Consider the following 14,998-nt stretch of genomic DNA (forward strand, 5'->3'; position numbering starts at 1 on the left):
GTGTTTGATGCCGTACATAAAGTATATTGTACTTCATCATATTTATTAAACCACAAAAAAAAATAGAATAATAGTTCAGGAAGTTAAAGGTCGCTCAATAGGTTACTAGGCGGGAATGTAAGCGAGTGTTGTGGGTATTTTAAAAGAGGCTCGCTCGCTCCCATTCATTTGAACATACTCAGATCGGTTTGAATGTAATATTAATCAGAAGACTGTGTTTACTGTAGTGGGGACATATACAGTACAATGTATTCTTACAAACAATATTTGGGCTTTAGTTCCCTTTAAAGCCCCCGGTAGCTGGAATAGATCTCGCCCAGTTGTTGTGGAGCTTTTTCTCGCTATCCACCCGCTAGCTGGCGCGCTTGAAGGCTTCCGGAGCGCCCGTTGGCCGGCGGCTGGGCGGCATCCTCGCCCGTGGCGTCGCCCCCTCGCTCGGGAAGTTAAATAACGACACCGAACTGTTCTGTAAATTGTCGCATCCACGGAAGATCTGTTTTCGGGGTGTGGGACATAGCTTGCTAGCTAGCTGCACACTGTAGTGCTCGAAATGGGCCTAGTAATAATAATTACGCCAGATAACCACTGATGTACTGACTACCTAATGAAGTGTCCCATGTGGGAACACATGCGCTGCAAAGGATTACAACATCATTCCCTCGTCTTACACGTATGTATACATGGCGAGGAGATGCGATTCGTGTGTGAAACAGCAGGAAGGCCTGTGTTTAGCGAATCGGGATAGACGACGTGATGTGACTATGCCGGTGGATGCCGGCGTTTGGATCTTTTTATATCAAATGAACAATGGCCCCGTGCATATGCGACGTGCCGTCTGTCTGGCTTCCCTCGGCGCAGATCGTGCCCGGCGCGTGCCCGTCGCCGCTGAGCCGCGTTTGCGTTTGTTTGCAGGCGTCCAACCCGTGACGTATTGTAAGAGTGCGATGACGCAGGCGGGGACTAAAGATCAACAGATGAAGCATTGTAGCATGTGCGCACGCACACACACACACACACACACTTCGGTCACTTTGGACATACTGGAACTGTGATTATCTTACAATGTGCATGAAATGGACGCTGTAGCATTTTCTACATGTTTTTGTCGTAAAGTGGCAGTTTAAAGATGTTGATTTTGTACCATTGCGTAAAATAAAGATTTCACACATATGAACACAGTTTTATTTCAATATCTTTCTAAAGAATATATTTTACATGAGCACATAATTGATTCAAAGAAATATACACAAGAGGTTTCTGAGAGTTTTGTTGGATTTTGGACAAAATGTTCTTTTTTGTGTGAATGACATTTTTAATATTGTTATGGGGCAATATTGCAGCCATGTTTGTTTCAAGACCTGTCATTTTGGGGATGATTTATGAATATTATATATATTCAAACAATATGAGTTCCTCGTAAAACATCTCTTGTATATATTGTGTGAGGAAAAAAAATAGACAAAATTAAATCTTTATTCATGACAATTATTGCATTGGAATGAATTGGCAAAGTGCAAGCTCAATAAATAATTTCCAATCATATGATAAGGTTCATACAAGATTATGGGACCAAAAAAAATGCATCATCGCCGTCAAACAAAAGACGTGTGTCTAAATTGTGTTGATTTTTTTTGGATACGAGCAACAAATATCGACAGCTGTATCGAAAAAGCATCTGGTGTTTACAAGGTTGAATAACACTCAATTTTCTGCCTAACATTGAGCCGATCTATGACGTCTCCCATTATATGTTAGCATTAAGCTAGCGGAGTTTTGTTTCACTTAATTTAATCGGTTTGTTTGAACATTTCGGTGTTTACATATGCAATGTTTAATTTTGTTTATTTTATGGGTCAGTGTTATCGTAAACGTCAACTGGGAGTGACAAATAAAACTTTTTTTTCCCCTTGTTTGGACCACTGATGAGCGAGTCAGAGAGCGAGAACGAGTGCCAAGGAAAATGTTATAAAAGTGTTGTTTTAATACATTTAAGTGTGTTTTAATACGTTTCTTATATGGTCTCTCTATATCGCAGGTGGATCTGGAACGCATCCCCCGCTACAAATGACGATTCCATGAATCTTTAACGTGCTAACACAAAATTGTGTACAATAACCGCTGTAGAAACAGTAAATGTGCTACGTATCCCAATTCGGTCGCAAAGGCAGCAACAACAATAAACATACTGAATAATAACAGGATGAATTCAGAAAGAGAAAATCATGAAGTACATCTCTACACTGGTGCAATCCCTTGAATAACAATCTTGACAAAAAGGTGAGCAATCACACCTTTTCAACAAACCTCCCGCCCTAGAACAGAGGAGAGAGTAGAAAGTGTCAGCAGGGTATCACGCCACGTCATCACACGTACAAGCATAGAGTGTTTGGTGCTGTTTAGTATAGTTCTGCAGTGATTCTGCTGTGGTCGGCCTTGCTCTTAAGCGACCTGTCATCTGACCTCCGCCTCACCTTCCTGTCCTCACTGGACTCTTTCCGGACCAGGGCCTCGTCGCTGGCTGCCTGCAGGCTGTCGAAGGTTCCTTGCCTCTCGCGCTCCAACCCGGCCGATCCCCTCTCGCCACGCCGCTTCTTCCAAAACGCCATCAGGCCCTGCGGGCAGGTGAACTTTACGTCGGCGGTGCAGGCGTACATGCCGACGGGCACGGCAAGCACCATGGCGAGGATGATGACCACGATGTGGATCAGCTTCTCCCGCTGCTCCATCTCGGTGATGTCGCTTCCGGTGACGAACACCACGCACTGGCCAGGCCGCGGCGTCTGGTTCTTAAGCGTCACGCAGATTTCGTATTTGGTGGCGGGCATCAGGTCGGAGACGGAGTAGGAAAGGATGCCCGGGCCGATGTAGACGGTCTCCTTCTTTTTGGCGTTGGCACGGCCCAAATGGATAGTGAACCACGTCTGGTCGGGGCGATCCAAGACGGCGAACCACTCGATGGAGATGCCGCGCACCATCTGTTTGGCGATACGAATGTCGATGTAGACGTTCTCGTCATCTGCCGGTAAGCTGGAAAGGGAAGGCGACCAGGAGCCGTCGGGAGAGACGACGTCCACGTGGATGTTCGCCGAGGAGTTTCCGATGAAGTTGACGGCGCTGCAGGTGTAGACGCCGCGGTCGGCTGCGTGGAGCGAAGGGATGACCAGGACAGATCTGATTGTGTCTTCATCCACTCTCTCCTGAGACTCTGAGAGGAAGATAATAAGTATACTGAACATTGTTTGAGTGCTAAAGAATCAGAACTGAGGAACACCAAGCTCTGAGAAGAACATGTTGCCATGTCTCAGTACTTTTTGTCAATATACAGTGAACCCTTGCTATATCGCGCTTTATCGTTCGCACCACCACTTATCGCGGATCGTTTTGGAATGGGTATTGACGGGCCCGTCTGAATTTAGAATTGCGCCTTCACTGTAGTACCACATTGTGCCACAAAATGTCGGGCAGCACTGAGGTCAACTGGAAGAGATGCTTAATCCACAGCACGAAAAATAGCAAAACACGTTCATTCGTTGTTCTTACAGGTTTATCTAGTCTTCTTATCTGTGGGTAAAACTATCAAAAATGTTTTTTATATGGTTTTTCAATTTCACAAATTTGCACCTATCACGGGTGGTTCTGGGGCATATACCCTGCAATAAACAGGGCTTCATTGGAATACTAAAATGCCGCTGGAAAGAAATCTGTGATAAAACTGAAACGTTTCATTCAACATTATGCATACGTAATGGGACTTGTGATGCTAGCTCAGATACGAGCGCTAACACAGCATGACATCGGTCCTGACTGGTCCACTCACTATTATAAACCACTAAAGTGTGTATAATGGGGTTACCATGGAAATGACAGAGATGATATTCTCTTTATGACTAAATAGTTGTTCGTCTCAGTTGGAAACATGATGTAATGTCGCTTTAAACTTTTTGTGTTGCTCTTTAAACAATATCGACCCAGAACACGGAAGATTGTCCATGGAGTTAACTGGCAACTATAGCCTCGGTTGTACCTTGCCTCTCGCCCAAACTCAGCTGGGATAAGCGGAACAGAAAATGGATTATTGTCACTTTAAACGTGAGCGTGAAATTCTATACTATGGAACTTTTATGAAGTGCTTTGTCGTTACAGTTGACTCAAATGTAGTGTTGGTTCTAGGAACATTTGGAGCACCATTGTTTGTTTGAACGGAGGAAAATATGATTTGAATTTAGTTCCAAGATAATTTATCAGTGCTTGCTTTGGGGTAGAAGCTATGGCTGGTACTATGGGTCTTCCAGGACCTGTGCCAGAGGAATATTTATTTTCTATTATATTAATATTTTACTATTTTACCAGGAAGTAATATACCAAGAACTACAAGTTCCTGGTCATTTTGGTTAAAATGCAGTTATAGATGAAAATTAAACAGAACCTATTCATAATATTTTCTTTAGTATTTACAGAGCTTTACAATTTACATTACAAATACATTTGTATGAACACCATTTAGTTGTCATTTTGAACAGGACTGAGGACTTTCAAATGGAATTCATCTTTTTTTTTTACTCACTAGCTCACCTCACTTGCTGTTGTTTCCTTTCATTTCATCCACTCCCAGAAAAATAACATGACGTTGTAGTTGCAGTTATTATTACTACTTATTATTGCAGCTGGGGCATCTTTTTATATCAACATATTGCCACTACAGGAGGTTCTAAGTTTACGACGGTGCAGGCATACAACATTTCGAGGATTCGAACGGCGTGCATTTCGCTGTCTTAAGTATCTCAAATAACTGAATTACCATTAATCTAGTCCAGAAAACACGCTTTGTTGCGGATTTTTAATCAACTAAAAGAGCACTGTATTGTATACACACATAACAAAATACACTAAAAGAAAATGTAAAATAAATATAGTGTAATTACTGTACTATACTATTATTATTATACTATTTGTCCCTTTCAGTCAATGGCTGAAAGCGCATCGGTGACTGTGGCTTTCCTTGTCCACATGCGGGGGCATTACAGTACTGCATTTGTCAAGGTACCACTGTGTTTGTATGTGTTGATTTTTATGACAAAAAAAATGATTGTAATTCTGGCGCGTTCTGACTAACAGTACACACAAATTTGGGCCCTCCATCATAAGCCGAGGATTCAAGTAATTCCCCTGCAAAAAACTGAAGTGCCAGCAGGTTTACTCGTGTAGTTCCAACAGTCGGCTGACACCGGCTGTCCGAGCCTGCGCGGCGCACGATAATCTGCAACACCGATGGTGTGCGGCTCGACAGACTCAGTGGCCAACATCCAGATTGACTTCTCTTAAAGGAAGCTTTATCGAGGTCTGTGATTAAATTGTGCGTGTAAGTATCTAATTTATATATCAGGCGATCCGCATGCCTGAATGTCACACTGCGGATATCGCACTCTTACCATGAAATCCTCTGATTATCTTCAGACCATATGTCCACCACACCGCAGGATCCGGCCGGGCCTTGGCGAGGCAGCGCAGCGTGGCGTTGGCGCCTAGCGGCAGGCTGACGTTGGCCGACGGGGTGGTGACCACGGGCTTCGCGCAGGCCTGCGGCTCGACCTCATGGAAGAACTTGCCCGCCCTAAAATCCGGCCCGGAGCAGGTCAAGTAGGAGTTCATCAGAATAATCGGGGGGCTGAGGGAGCGGATGAACTCCACGAAGCCCTTGAGGCGGCAGTCGCACAGCCAGGCGTTGTCGTGGAGCGCCAGGACGACGTTCGGCCCGGAGGAGCTCCCCTCCTGCTGCTCTGCGCTCTGCATCTTTTGGTATAGGGGCCAGTTTTGGAAGACCTCCTTGGATATGACCGTAAGCCGATTGAAGGATAAGTCTAAGTAAGTCAGATCTGGCAAATTTTTTAACGCGTGTTCCGGCAGCACATCCAGCTGGTTGTGCTTCAGGTCCAGGATCCTTAGACCCGGGGTGTCCTCGAACGCCGTCCATGGCATGGAGCGCAACTTGTTCCCTTGCAGGCGGAGCTCGGTCAGGTTGCCCAAACCTTCCAGGGCCTTCGAGTCGATCAGGGTGATGTCGTTGAAGTTCAACCACAAGTTCTCTAAGGCGGGCGTTCTGAAGAAAGCCCCACGCCTGATTTCAGTGAAGTGTGATTTTTCTATTCTGATTTTGGTCATATCATGAGGAATGTTCTCTGGTATGGCCCCGAACGCATTCTCCTCCATGCATATGAGAGACCTATGGGTTAATTCAAGCACTCATTCAGACTTATATTCACTACAACTCTAGAGAAAAGATAAGAGACCACTGCAAATTTTGTGGCAAATTTTGCGTTAAGTTTGGCAAATTTTCTTTGCCACACTGACACAGAAACAACATCCACCTCGGTGAAGATTAGAGCTTACCTTCCATGACGGTCTTCTATACAGCTACACCCCCGCAAACATTGAGAAAAGCTTTCATACCCTGGAATGTGAAGCAAAACTATAACTAATAGGTAACAAATCCTGTCCATAGTCTGCCTAAAGTTGCCCAAATGGCGGGCGGCATTCGCCCTCAAGACATGTCAAGTGAGGCAGACGAGGGAAGCTTATTTGGACTAATCCCCGAGTGCACAACACCTAATTCTTGACAGAGTCAGCAGGTCTGACCCACTATTCGTTTAAGCAGGTGACGCCCACTGATAAGAAGCCTTTTAGGAAGGGATTGTAAGGTGCTGCTGGCTAATGACGTTACCAGGTCTGCTGTTTGAACCTTTATTTGCATAAAGTACACTACTTTAGTTGATTCCCTGACGTTGGGCACTGACAGGTACTCAGTATGATGCAGTGCGGTCCCTCAAAAATATAACTTCAACCGTAAAAAATAAGCAGATTGATTAATATCTCTGAGAGCAACGTTAATATAAGAACAAACACATTGCACATATACGTGTATAGATCTAGAAAAGTTTATTAAGCTCTATTCAAATCCTCAGTGGAGTAAATAAATACATTTACTGGGGTAGTGGTGCCTCTAGGTGGCGCAAAAACAAATACATGGAGATTGTTCTGGGGAATAGAAATAGTTCCACGTCTTATTTACACGCCGTCATAGTTCAGTCCTTTCTGGACTTGTCTCCAGCTCCAGCTTCTCTGTGTTCACCATGCCTGCGTATATATACAGTATCTCCTCTGAGAACGTATGACAGATATATACAGAGGCACAGACTTGACCGCATATGTAAGTGTACACTGTCCATAAAAGTATTTACAAATCATACACATACATATTGACAATGGAGTGTCTATTGCTTTTAGTTCCCTTTGGGTTGCATCAGACTGCTTCTTCGCTGTGATATGAACCGTTATGATTTCTTAAAACTGAAAGTGAAGCGATATGCTATGGAAATATCCAGAAGACAAAAACGTTGCCTGATAAATATCCCCTATACAGATATTTCCATGATGGTGCAGCGTGCAAAGGTCCTTTGATAGAAATTGGCTCGGGGTGGAGGCGGAGTCGGAGGCGTGATCCAGCGAGGGGGAACGGGAGGGGGGGAATCCCAGGGCATGTGTGGAGGGTGACCGGCGGGCGGGCTCGCTTGAGGATGCGGCCGGACGTGAGGATACGGGTGGTGCTGGATATACGGATGCGGGTGGAAGCGGGGCTGCGGGCGAGGGTGCGAGCGGTGATCGGGACTTGGACCCGGCGGTGGAGGAGGAGGAGGAGGATGAGGATGCGCGCGAGGAAGGTGACGCGGCGGAGGAGCCGGAGCTGGAGCATGACGTCAGCAGAAGTACTCGTTAGGCTGTCCTTCGATTTTAGCCGTGGCCTCGGAGTCCAGGCTGGAGCGGGCGGACAGCAGCCTATTGGACTCTTCCGGGTTAAGTCTGTTCAAGTATTCACCCTCCAGCCCTTTGGCTCTGGTCCCGGGTGACAAAGTCTCAAAGGTCACGTAGGAATCCTGGATGTCCTTGGATTTTTTCCCCCAGTACTTCTGGATACGCCTCTTCAGAGCCCCGCAGCACACGATGACGGTGAGGGGTACGGCGATGATGCAAGCCACCGTGATCACGATCACGTTGATCAGCTTCTGGGTACCGGTCGCGCTGGCCGCCTCGTCCGTGGAGAAGATGACACACTGTTCCTTCTTGGGGATGAGCCCCCTCACGCATACGCAGGCGATGTACTTGGTCCGGGGCACCAGGCCTTCGATGGTCACTCTGTTTTGGCCTGCCCCCACGTTGATCTTCCTCATGTCCCTCTCTCCGAACACGGCATACAGCACGCTGAAGGCGGTCGTGTTCTTGGCCTTTGGAGCTCGCCAGTTGAGGGAGATCGTATTGTCCGTGTCCCCCACCACCTTCACCGAGCGAACCACCCGCTCCGGATCCTGTTGCAGGGACGAAGTGTTTGCAGCCAGGTTGCTGAGGTTGGTCTTCTCCAGATTCAGCAGCGTGTCCGCATTAGACGATGCAGCCGGGTCGGGGGTTGGACCGGAACTGTCCAAACGTGGCTCAGGAACTTCAGGCGGAAGGCCGGGATCCAGGGCTGGCGGCGGGGATGTAGGGGTGGAGGTTGGCACCACGTATCGGACCACCAGTTTCTCCTGGTAGGCTGCTTTTCCCACCGGGTTGGATTTTTTTACTTTAGCCTTCTTCTCATTGTTGGTTTGATTGCCTTCCGCTTTTGGAGAATTAGACACCACTAAGGAAATGACAGCTTCGGCATTCCCGGCGTAGTTTGTCGCCTTGCAAATGTATTTCCCAGAATCGCGGTAAGACACGGCCGGGACACTCAGGATGGACCAGGTGATTCCATCTTTGGATGTTTCCTGCTGGACTGTGAAAACAAAATGAGACGGTGTGATGATCGTTTGGCTTCAGTTGTGGCAAAATGTTCTACTTTGCGCAAATAAATACAGGACTGCCTCACAGTTCTGAGATTTAGCTGTTTGCATTGCCATTTTTCTTCAGGTGCTTCTGCCTTCTCCCACATTGCCCCCCCCCCCCCCCCCCAAAAAAAAAAAATCCAAATTAGGTGAAATGAAGACTCGAAATTCACCATAGGTTTGAATATGAGTGTGAATGTTTGTTTGGCTAGATGTGCCTTGTGATGCCTCTTACTCAAAGTCAGCTGGGATTGGCTCCAACTCAACCGTGAATCTCATGAGGACACGCGCCCGAAAAAAATGGTTGGCTAGTGACCGAGCCTTGCAGTTAAAAGCGAAAATTGACGCTGTATATTATCGTGTAAATGCCCACAGTTGCCACAAGATGGTGGCAAAGGACTACGTTTGTCTTAATGAAGCTCCTCAATTCATTTTAACGGTTTCTTGGCACCAAAATGCCACGAGGTGAGTGTGAATAAGAGGCTGGCTCCCCCCAAAAAAATCTGCGAATAGGCAAATGTCCAACCAACCACGAAGATGTTTCACCGTACTTGGAACAAGGCGTGCAAGAACACCTTGGTTAATGAGCCACATGCTGCTTCACAATGTCTAAAGACATTAGTCACATGTACCAGCCTGTTCTTGTAAATTTCAGTCAACAACAAGTCATCTTCATGAAGTATAAATCGGTCGGGCCGATAATCGGCGGCAATTTTCAGAATTGTGACGCATATTGGCATGACATTTTTATTTATTTTTTTTATCTGACGGCTGAGAATACATCAATTTAAAACTGGGTAAACTTCCGTAGACTGTACATTTACTTATTATCCCAATTTTCAATTCACTTTATAAGAGACGCTGCTGACCATGGAGAAACATATCGGTCAATCTCTTGTCTTCATACGGAGAGATCCGCACACTCACCCGTTCCATTGAGGACTCGCTTATCCGCCCTCCTCCACGTCAGGTCAGGAATGGGCACCCCGATCGTCCCGCAGCGGAGAAGCACGTTATTGCCAACTGCGCTTCGGACCCGCGCCACGGCCGTGTGGATTTGCGGCGGCTGACAGCGCCGCAGCTCGGCGTCGCTAAACAGAACGCCCGACACGCTCTCGGGGGCCGAGCAGCGTAGCCTGGTGTCGATGAACGCCACGGCCAAAGTGGGAGACTTCTGGAACTGGACCAAGTCGTACAGGCGACAGTCGCACGCCCACGGGTTGTCATGGAGACCTGCGTGGGGCGGGGTTACAGGTGAGGAAGGTCGCGCGACGTGATGGAGCGGCTTGCAGATGGCCAATGCGGAGGATGTTAATCTTGTAAGAGGATTAGCATTTAATTCATAAACTACATCATGAGCATGACTGTGGCAATGATGATGATGATGATCAAGGTCGGGTTCTGCTGTCATTTCAGCTTCGTGACCTTGACCACCAGCTTTTCTTGAAGTGTAAAATTCGATAACTGTACTTTAACATGCTACACATGCAATGCAATTCTTTACAACAACAACAAAAATAATAATACTACAAATAAAGGCCCCGGATGGTGTTTTCTGCTCCAAGTCACATCAAGTAGAATACTTTTCTCAATTCAGTCACAAACAAATGTTTCAGAAGCCTTTTTGGTGGTTTAAATTGGTGATTTTGTTTTTCAGATAGTTTTTAATTGCCGTGCCCAGCTGTCATTTTGTATAAAACGAGTAAAAACATACATAAATTAGTGTTTTCACGATGGACAACTTGAAAATAGTTGATATATTTCATGGACGCACTTCACTATTTCTAACAATCTGTTCATTTATCTGGGGGAAAATTATCCAATTAAATTGAATTCATCCAAAAATGGATGTTTATTTATGACAAATAATGTATCTTCGCTCATCTATCTATGCCAGCCACGTATAGTGACAGGCAGAACAATTTAATGTTCTTCCACGAGCTGGCAGAAGGTGCATAATTAACCTGCGTATCCACTTTTGTGACATTTTAGTTTTCTATTTTTGCTTGGTGTTTGTCGTGAGATGTTTTGTTTTTTTCTCGGGCAGAACTCCATAAATGTATAACAGGACCCAATCTGAAAAGTTTTTGATCGAGTAAAGTAGCGAGTGAATTCAGACGCCATCGTCATCGCTTCAGTGTACGGTGGTTGAACAGTGTCCATCCAATTAAAGCATGAAATCATGGGAAAATATCAGCGAGCATTGCAAAAAAGACTTAAGTTCGGCGAAAGTCAGGTGAAAAAAAGTTGCAGTTCAAACAGAATATATTTGTTTTGGGGGGCTATTGAGTTAATTTGTTGGCTCGTAGTAGGTGGTGGCAAAACGAAGAGCTGATGCAAGACGGCGGATGCCAGGACACGCTCTTACCCAGGATCATTTTGGAGCTCTCCGGGCCTTGGGAGGGTTTGGCCGCCAGCCAGTTGGCCAGCACGGCGACGGGCAGCGTTAGCAAACTGTTGCTGGACAGGTCCAGGTAGGTGAGGTTCCTGATGTGCGTGGTGGCCTCCGCGGGAAGCGAGGTGAGCTGGTTGTTGTGCAAGTCCAGAAGTCTCAGACTGGGCATGTCCGTGAGCGACTCCCAGGGGAAGGCGGCCAGCGCGTTGCCGTCCAGGCGCAGCTCCTCCAGGTTGGAGAGTCCGCAGAAGCTGTCGGCGCCCAGCGCGGACAGCGCGTTGAAGGACATCCACAGGAACTCCAGACCCGAGAGGTAGTTGAAGGCTTCGCTCGGTATCCGCCGGATGGCCGTCTTCTCGATGCGGAGCTTGGACGTGTCCGCTGGGAAGCCGACAGGCACGAGCGAGATCTCGGGGTCGTTGCAAATCACGCTCCTGGGGGCGACAAAGGCACATAAAACAACACGAGTCGCTTTAAATGTCATTATTCTAACTGGACACAGCATTAGGTACACCGGCACAATGCAATACCTTAAGATACGACGAGATACGATTGAATATGATACGCTGGGATATGATTAAATACAATGAGACACGATCCGATGAGCTATGATACAACAAGATACGAAACGCTAAGACGAGATACGATACACTAATATACAATAGGCTAAGATAAGATATGATACGCAAAGATACAATATGCTAAGATATTATCCGATTTACTAGGATACAATATACTACGCTATGCTACGGGGCAATCAACAATGATACAATTTGCTAATATCCGATACAATACGCTGTGCTACGGTACCATACGCTGCGATACGATATGATAAGAGTCCACCGGAGACCGTAAAATAGGGTATGCTGAAATACGATACGATATGATTCGATCCGATACTCTGAGATACGATTAGCTACGATGCATGATGAGATCACTATTGCACTAAACTTTTAGTGCCAGTCGTGAAACTTGATATCATCTTCCTGCAAAATCACAGAAATGGAGTTAGCCCACTCTGGTTCTCAGTGGCTCAGTTATTGTTGTTGAACTAAAACGGGGCTGATAAACTCAGTTTGGTAGCAAGCCACATTATATTTAAGGCCGTTATGACACTAAAAAACATGTAAATATATAGTCACCTCATCATATTATTACAGTACATATACACAAACCACTCTACTACATTTTTTTGTCCAAAAGAAAAAAAACAAAGCCATTTATTATTTTATTTTATTTATTATTTATTTGTTATATATATATATATTTTAAATATGCACAACCAGTCAAACGTTATAGAACACCCAAATGTTTCCTATTTTTAAAACTGAAATCCATGCAGCTGAATGTTTTCACAAAACATGAACAATTCAAGTCGCAAACGAAATCCAGGAATAAATCTAAAAACAGAAATGTATTCTAAACACTTGATTCATTCAAGCAGCCGCCGCCGTAGGCAGATACAATAGCCGACACGCGAGTGGCGTTCTTTCTAAAATGGAACTCAAATCTTCTCCAGAAACTTCTTTCCAACTCTTGCTCTCCTTTTGTCCAGCTCATCCCAAACCACCTCGATGGGGTTCAAGTCTGGAGAATGTACCTTTTTGGATAGATCTGAAATGTACATTATTTTCCTGTCTTAGGTAATCTTAACTGTTTTTATTAACCTCTGGCAGTTCACCAGTTAGCTTAGTTGTGCCATTTAACGCTATTTATTTATTTGATTTAGACTGATTGCCTTTCTTTATTTTATTCTATTTTTTAAATGGATAAAATGAGGTGTTGTAAAACGTTTGACCGGTAGTGTGTATAAGAGTCAATTAAAGGTGCAATTGTATGTGTGATGGTATGATGAGCTGACTATTCATTGGAACTGTTTTCATAGTTTTAGCAGCCTGCTGAGGGAATCCAGCTCCAATGTGGCCCGCCACCAAATAGAAACTTGACACCACCGGTGTCATGTGTGTACATATAGTAAGAAACGCATCGCTAACAGTAACCAAAACAGCAGGGCAACTCTGATTTATGAATAATGGCTGTAGGAATAATGTAAATTGATATTTAATTGTGCTTTGAACAAGATCCATGACATGATGTAAGGAAGGAAATGGGTTTTTTTAATATATATATATATATATATATAGATTTAGTGTTATTATGGGGTTGTTGTTGTGTTTTTTGTTTTTGGATCTCATGAGTGGTCATAATGTTAGTGTACTTGAATGGTGCTGTAAAGTCACAATTCGTGGTGATGCACTCCAAGGTTGTGTGGAAAGGAAAGAGAATACTTAACAAAATGTTAAAAATATATAAATAAATAAATAAAGTTTGAAAGATAATCCTGCATTAAATCAAATTGGACCGATTTATGCACGCCCTCTACTTCCACGCAAACCTCCAAATGGTCACAAATGAACGACGCGCGTATGCATGTGCGTAAAAGCGCACGGAATCAGTCCGGGACGAACTCGTGTGCGGTATTACCTGGCCTTGGAGCCGTCACTCAGGTTGTGGTAAAAACAGCTGCACTGGGACGGGCAGCTGCTCACCGGGGAGAAAAGTCCACCCGTGGCCGCGTACAGCCCCACGACCAGGACGAGGAACATTTTGGCGCGCCGAACATGCATGCACTCACTTTGCATCCGACTTTTTCTCCCCCCCGCCCCCCCCTCTCTCATCTACGGGGATATCATCCGCATGGCTTGTCTCCACCACTCCGCTGTCCCATAGTGATCAGACCGCATATGAGTCCCCAGATAAAAAGGATAGACAAGGATTAGTGCATGGACTGGCGTTCTTTTCATTTGGATGCGTATTGCATCCCGGAATCCGATAGGCTGCGCAGCGACGTCCCCTGTTTGCTGTCACATGGGCAAGTGGGGGGGGGGGTAAGGGAAAAAAAACACTTCCGAAATGGTCCTAATCCTCTGTGATGTCTGCTTGATTTTTTTTCCCCTTCTTTTTCCTCTCAAATGTAGTTTGTTCATTTGAGCCGTGCCGTGACTGTTAATCTGCGAGTTGACGCATCTGTGCTCCGCCACTAGGTGGCTCCTAAATTTCGCTGTGTGTTTTTCATCAATGTGCCCTTCAGCTGTCATTCAGTACCGGCAAAGCCTTTTCCTGACAGTATTTAAAAAATAATAAAAATCAAAAATTGGGAAAACGAAAATTAGAAAAAACAAAACTGCTGAACCATAATTAACATAAATCACAGTCATAAGGCACATGCATACATAGACCTCAAGTGGTGCTCAAGCACCTGTCCTTTTGCACTGGATGAAAAAAATCCAGTGCCCTGTTTGCTGCAGCCCATTTATTTCTTCATTCATCATTTCCATTTTTAAATGATATTTCTTGAACTGCACGCTGTTTTAATTGTACTTTTATTTCATAAATGTTTATTTTCTTTTCTGTTTTAAATGTTTAGAAGCTTTTCTTTTTATTTGTTTCTAAATGCTTTTAATCATGTAAACCACATTGAGTTACCTTGTGTATGACATGCGCTATATAAATACATTTGCTTTGCTTTCCATTCATCAATATTAAAAATAAAAATAAAAAATAAACGACCCTCTGTGTCATCAATTGTACCCAAAGTGTTTTGATATCTGACGGGCATTTATTTGAGTCTTTAGCAGAATTATACATATGAGATGATTACATGACATTGATCCTTTTGAAATTTTGCAATAATAATGATCAAAATAATAATAACAATCATATTAATAATGCATTCTATCGATAGGCA

General features: G+C 44.7%; 2 protein-coding genes across 3 annotated transcripts; both read right to left on the reverse strand.

Moving 5' to 3' along the window:
• Positions 1–1,180: 1,180 nt before the first annotated feature.
• lrit2 (leucine-rich repeat, immunoglobulin-like and transmembrane domains 2) lies at positions 1,181–6,647 on the reverse strand. 2 transcript variants are annotated; one of them, XM_061691024.1, is made up of 4 exons: positions 6,388–6,647; positions 5,430–6,220; positions 2,472–3,205; positions 1,181–2,312 (listed from the first exon to the last, which is right to left on the reverse strand). In XM_061691024.1, exons 1-4 carry the CDS (start codon positions 6,495–6,497, stop codon positions 2,286–2,288), a joined length of 1,662 nt encoding a protein of 553 aa, XP_061547008.1. In that variant the 5' UTR covers positions 6,498–6,647; the 3' UTR covers positions 1,181–2,285. The 2 variants fall into 2 exon arrangements, with proteins under 2 accessions (XP_061547008.1, XP_061547007.1); XM_061691023.1 differs by lacking the exon at positions 1,181–2,312 and having other exon boundaries at positions 2,322–3,205.
• A 269-nt stretch (positions 6,648–6,916) lies between these two features.
• On the reverse strand, positions 6,917–14,005 carry lrit1a (leucine-rich repeat, immunoglobulin-like and transmembrane domains 1a). The gene is made up of 4 exons (XM_061690154.1): positions 13,735–14,005; positions 11,224–11,684; positions 9,783–10,088; positions 6,917–8,806 (listed from the first exon to the last, which is right to left on the reverse strand). The coding sequence occupies exons 1-4, from the start codon at positions 13,926–13,928 to the stop codon at positions 7,752–7,754; spliced, it is 2,016 nt and encodes a 671-aa protein (XP_061546138.1). The 5' UTR covers positions 13,929–14,005; the 3' UTR covers positions 6,917–7,751.
• Between the last annotated feature and the right edge of the window lie 993 nt (positions 14,006–14,998).

The sequence above is a fragment of the Phycodurus eques genome, chromosome 11, assembly GCF_024500275.1.
Source record: "Phycodurus eques isolate BA_2022a chromosome 11, UOR_Pequ_1.1, whole genome shotgun sequence".
Lineage (NCBI taxonomy): Eukaryota > Metazoa > Chordata > Actinopteri > Syngnathiformes > Syngnathidae > Phycodurus > Phycodurus eques.

What these genes read in the sequence shown, in the direction of transcription:
- lrit2 (XM_061691023.1), bottom strand. Translation starts at nt 6,497, where the DNA reads ATGGACAGGATTTGTTACCTATTAGTTATAGTTTTGCTTCACATTCCA. An exon ending in ATAGAAGACCGTCATGGAAG is followed by an intron (nt 6,221 to 6,387) that starts GTAAGCTCTAAT and finishes ATTAACCCATAG; the next exon opens with GTCTCTCATATGCATGGAGG. An exon ending in GATAATCAGAGGATTTCATG is followed by an intron (nt 3,206 to 5,429) that starts GTAAGAGTGCGA and finishes TCTTCCTCTCAG; the next exon opens with AGTCTCAGGAGAGAGTGGAT.
- lrit1a (XM_061690154.1), bottom strand. Translation starts at nt 13,928, where the DNA reads ATGAGAGAGGGGGGGGCGGGGGGGAGAAAAAGTCGGATGCAAAGTGAG. An exon ending in AGTGACGGCTCCAAGGCCAG is followed by an intron (nt 11,685 to 13,734) that starts GTAATACCGCAC and finishes TGTCGCCCCCAG; the next exon opens with GAGCGTGATTTGCAACGACC. An exon ending in GAGCTCCAAAATGATCCTGG is followed by an intron (nt 10,089 to 11,223) that starts GTAAGAGCGTGT and finishes CGCCCCACGCAG; the next exon opens with GTCTCCATGACAACCCGTGG.